The 5,129-nt window shown below is 50.0% G+C and overlaps 1 protein-coding gene across 2 annotated transcripts; it reads left to right on the forward strand.

Annotated features, from left to right (window-relative positions):
* The first annotated feature begins 900 nt into the window (after positions 1–900).
* On the forward strand, positions 901–1,239 carry LOC127189943 (60S acidic ribosomal protein P1-like). Of its 2 annotated transcripts, XM_051147002.1 has the most exons (2): positions 901–960; positions 1,042–1,239. In XM_051147002.1, the coding sequence occupies exons 1-2, from the start codon at positions 901–903 to the stop codon at positions 1,237–1,239; spliced, it is 258 nt and encodes an 85-aa protein (XP_051002959.1). The 2 variants fall into 2 exon arrangements, with proteins under 2 accessions (XP_051002959.1, XP_051002957.1); XM_051147000.1 differs by having other exon boundaries at positions 901–1,239.
* Positions 1,240–5,129: the final 3,890 nt, after the last annotated feature.

Consider the following 5,129-nt stretch of genomic DNA (forward strand, 5'->3'; position numbering starts at 1 on the left):
AATAGCAATAGAAGTGTAAAGAAGTCTCAGTCTCCCAGGCTAAAGTGTGTTGACTTTAATTAGATTAAAAGGTCCCTCCAGGTATGTGGTGTGTGTGTGTGTGTGTGTGTGTGTGTGTGTGTGTGTGTGTGTGTACACGTGGGCACGTGCGCGTGATTGGGCATGTCCCTGTCTTCTGGGACTTCTGAGACTCATCAGCACCATAGGAACCAGCAGCAACCAAGGAGGACTGCCTCAGCCCCAGGGGACAATGCTGAAAGGGCAGGAAGATAGGATCCTGGGATAGATGGGCAGGTGGACACTATGGTGCCCACTCTGTACCAGTGACAGCTAAGACAGCCACAGGCACTAGGACCTGGCAGCCTGGAATCAGTGGGGTAGAGTCTCAGGTGCAAACGGAAGGCAGCCTAAGAGCTGTGCAGAGGCCAGGAAAGCATCTTCTCAACCGGCTTTGGGAGTTCATGTCTACAGTCCCAGCGCTTAGAAGGCGGAAGCTGGAGTTTGAAGCCAGACAAGACCTCAGAGAGTAAAGACCTATCTTAAAAAAAAAAAAAAAAAAGAAAGAAAAGAAAGAAAGGAAGGAAGGAAGGAAGGAAGGAAGGAAGAAAAGAAAAAGAGGGCTGGGGAGATGGCTCAGTGCTTAATAGCACTGTCTGCTCTTCCAAAGGACCTGGGTTCAATTCCCAGCACCCACTTGGCAGCTCAAAATTGTCTGTAATTCCAGTTCCAATGGATCTGACACCCTCACACCAGTGCATATAAAATAAATTATTTTTAAAAAGAAGGAAAGAAAAAGAGCTTTTCCTCAATTAGTGCCAAGGTGCCCGGGAAGCTAAGGCTGCGATGGGGTGAGGCCCTCACTTTGTCCAGGTGACTAGCACCGTGCTAGCAGTTCACAACATGGCCTCTGTCTCCAAGCTCACCTGCATCTACCCTGCCCTCATTCTTCATGAGGTGACAGTCACGGAGGATAAGATCAGTGCCCTCATTAAAGCAGCAGGTGTCAACATTGAACCTTTCTGGCCTGGCTTGTTTGCAAAGGTCCTGGCCAGTGTCAGCACTGGGAGCCTCATCTGCAGTGTGGGGGCTGGTGGGCCAGCTCCAGCAGCCGGAGCTGCAGCAGCAGAAGGTCCTGCGCCAGCCACCACTGCTGCCCCAGCTGAGGAGAAGGAAGTGGAAGCAAAGAAGGAAAAATCTGAGGAGTCTGATGATGACGTGGGCTTTGGTCTTTTTGACTAAACCTCTTGTTAACATGGCCAATAAAAAGTTGAACCTGAAAAGAAAAGAAAGAGAAGGAGGAGGAAGAGAAGAAGGAGGAGGAGGAGAAGGAGGAGGAAGAGGAGGAGCAGGAGGAGGAGGGAAAAGAGAAGGAGGAGAAGAAGGAAGACAAGGAGAAGAAGGAGGAGGAACAGGAGGAGGAGGGAGATGAGGAGGAGGGAGAGGAAGAGCAGGAGACAAGTAAAAGAGAAAGTATCCCCTTAGAAGTTTGTAGACCATTTCTTTGTTGTCCTTGACTGTTCCAACAACCTGTGCCAGCCCTGGTGAACTGGCAGCCTGCGTGGTGGGGGCTGCATTTTTTTCTTACAGACTCATTGCTAGGAAAAGCCTCCTTGTCTAGCCTCAAGAGAAACTCTATCCCTAATCCTTCTCTCCTTCTGCCTTGTCTCTCAACTTCCTCCTTCCTTTCCTTAGCTGACAGGAAGCACAACCTCAAAGGGAACAATCCCCAGTGCCCAGTTTAACCACCTCTATTAGCAAATATCTTGAAAGAGCAGCCTACACAAGTCCCCAGCTGTACTCCCAGGGCCCTGCGGGTAGTCTGCAATGGGCTCATTCCTCCTTCCCACTCCACTGAAACCTCTCCTCCTCCTGGGGCACCTCCTCTCAGTCGCTGCAGATCTTCCCTGGCTCTTCTCCCTGACTGGCCTCTGACTCACCATCCTCCCCGCCCTCTTAAACCTCTTAAAGCCGAAGTCTGCCTAGCACCCTTTCCTCTCCCCACAGGGCAAGGATGAGTTTCATGTCCGCTCAGCTAGGAGGTAGAGTCCATATTCAACCAAGCCCTAGCCGCTGCTGTGCCTAATGCGGTAAAGATAGGGGCTTTGGATGTAGCTCAGTGCATAAAGCGCTTGTGCAGAATATATGAAGCCCTAGGTTTGACTTTAGAATCACATAAAATTGGGTGTGGTGACATGTACCTGTGATCCCAGAAGTCAGGAGGTGCAGGAAGAGAAGGCAGAAGTACAAAGTCATCCTCAACTATACAGCAAGCCTTGGGCCAACCTGAGCTATGTGAGACCTTGTCACAAACACACCCATGTTTATTTCTCTAGAAAAAAAGTTGTGTCCAGACTCTGGTGCTCAGTCTTCTTTTCTCAGCCCTCAGCCACCTCTGGTCACTGTCTCTAATAGCTTGACTCAAGAGGGTGAGCATTTATTCGCATCCTTCTGGGGCCTAGAGTTCAAATCCAGGGGGCCCTTTTGAGGCCACACTAAGCCAGCTTTAGGCCAGCTGCCTTCCATGGGGCCAATCTGAAGGTGACAGAGGCCAGCCAGGTGGATGAGAGGCAGCGCCAGCTGCCATAGGTTAGAGTCGAAAGAGACGGTGCCCAGTTACTGCTGGGGTGAACATGGTCCAGTGCTGTGAGAGATTTCTAGTTTCCAAGAAAGACCAGAAATCTGTTCTGTGAGATTTCCTTCATTTAAAAATATTTTTAAATGTTTAAAAAGAATTAGTCAGACCCAACAAAATCTATTTGCAAGCCAGATTTGGCCCTGGGGCTGCCAGCAAACAAGCTCCAAGTTCCACTGTTCTGTAAATATTTAATAGTCTCCGTTCCCTGCTGTTCCCCTCACCACCACCACCACCACCCCCCGCCCCTCCTCCAGCTCTAAAAGTGTTGAGCAAAGACTATACCACGGACTTGGGGAGGGAGGAAGGTTAGAGAGAGGTGGCAGCCGGGGGGGGGGGGGGGAGCGTGCACTTGGGGCGCAATTGTTTTCTCCACCTTGCCAAACACCCCCCCCCCAGCAAACAAAGGTTCTGTAGCTACCCTCAAGATCGCGCAAACCGAACCTCTCTCAGCCCTGGCACACCCTCTTTACTGGCCCCCACCGCTCAGCGCTAGCTCTCAAAGGGAGGATGGCAGAGGGTTGGCACTCACAGGCAGGTGGGCGGGGCCCGAGTCCCAGCTTCCTCACTCAATAATCAGCCTTCTAGAGCCTTGGTGTTCCCCCTAGTTAATTTGGAATACATTTCCATGACTCTTCAGGAAGTCACATTTCATCCCGAGGACAACTTACCCAAGGTGGTCAACGATGCAGAGCAGAGCGTCATAGTGACCCTGCTGTCCCAGTGCCACCAACGAAGGAGAAGAGAACAAAAAAGAAAGGGGAAAAGCCCCCTTGTTGATTAAAGGCGTGCGCCACCACACCTGGCCATTTTTCTTTTTTTAATTATGTATTTTACAATTTATTTATTTAGTGTGTGTGCGTGTGTGCACGTGTGTGTGCGTGTGTGTGCGTGTGTGTGCGCGCGCATGTGTGTGTGTGTGTGTGTGTGTGTGTGTGTGTGTGTGTGTAAGCCAGACAGAGGACTACTTGTAGGAGTCAGTTCTCCTACCAGGAAGCAACCTCAGGTGGTTAGGCTTGGTGGCAAGTGCCTTTGTCCACTGAGCCATCTTGCTGGCCCCCACATGGTGGTCCTTCTGTTTTAACTCTCGACTACAAATCCAGGCAGGCTCTAGGCCAGGAGCAACTTCGCAGCGCTTGGTCTCTTCTCTTCCTGTCAGTACTACCAACCCTGCCCATGTGGCCTTCCCTCTCAGGTCAGGAAGATAACATTTTTTTTCTTTTTGAGACATCACAGGCTGGCCTCAAATGCCCTAGATAGCTAAGGATAGCCTTAAACATATAATCCCCCTTGTGCTCTGTTTGTCTACTGTTGTTGTGATACACATCATGATAAAAAAAAAGCAACTTGGAGAGAAAAGGTTTTATTTCATCTTCCAGGTTAAAGCTCATCCTGGAAGGAAGCCAAGGCAAGAACTGAAGTAACAGCGACAAAGGAGCTCTCCTTAGCAGCTTCTGCCTGAGTCGTGCAGACTTGCCTGCCTAGGAATGGTGCTGCCCACAGTGGGCTGAGCCCGCCCATAACAGTTAGCAATCAAGAAAATGTCCCACAGGTGTGATCACAGGCCAGTTTCTCAACTGAGACCTCCCTCTTCCCAGGTGTCAAGTTGATGACCAAGATTAGCCACCACACCAAGGCTCCACCTGCCAAATGTTAAGATGAGAATCCAACATGGTGGCGCACGCCTGTGATCCCAGCACTTGTGAGGCAGAGGCAGGTGGATCTCTGTGAGTTCAAGACCAGCTTGGTCTACAAAGCAAGTCCAGGACAGCCAAGGCTACACAGAGAAACCCTGTCTCAAAAAACAAAAATAACAACAACAACAACAACAAAAAGCTAATATTACAGGCATACGTCATCATGCTCAGTTTATGCAATGCTTAGGATTGAACCCAGGGCTTCATGCATGCTAGCCAAGCTACTCTACTGAGCTACAGTCTCCTCCCCACTCCGTGCATGGTGAGTGTGTGTGTGTGTGTGTGTGTGTGTGTGTTTGTATGTGTGTCTGTGTCTCTGTGTGTGTGTGTATATGTTTGTATGTGTGTGTCTGTGTGTGTCTGTATGTTTGTATGTGTGTGTCTGTGTGTGTGTGTGTGTGTGTGTGTGTGTGTGTGTGTGTGTGTGTGTATGTGTGTTTGATAAAGCAGAGTCTCCTGGAGTCCAGGCCAATTTCAAAGTTGCTATGTAGCCAACTGTGGTGGTTTGAATCGAAATGTTCCCCATTGGCTTCCCAGTGGAGTAGCACTACTTGACAAGGATTAGGAGGTGTGGCCTTGTTGGAGTAGGTGTGGCTTTGTTGGGGGAAGTGTGTCACTGGGGGTGGGCCTTGGGGTTTCAAATGCTCAGTGTCTCTCTCTTCCTGCTGCCTCTGAACCCCGATGTACTTTTCCATTCTCCATTGCCATGCCTGCCTGCATGCTGCCGCGCTTCCCACCACAATGACAACAGACCAAACTCCTGAAACTGTAAGCCCGCCCCAACTAAATGCAAGAATTGC

The sequence above is a fragment of the Acomys russatus genome, chromosome 5 (assembly GCF_903995435.1).
Source record: "Acomys russatus chromosome 5, mAcoRus1.1, whole genome shotgun sequence".
NCBI classification, from domain to species: Eukaryota; Metazoa; Chordata; class Mammalia; order Rodentia; family Muridae; genus Acomys; species Acomys russatus.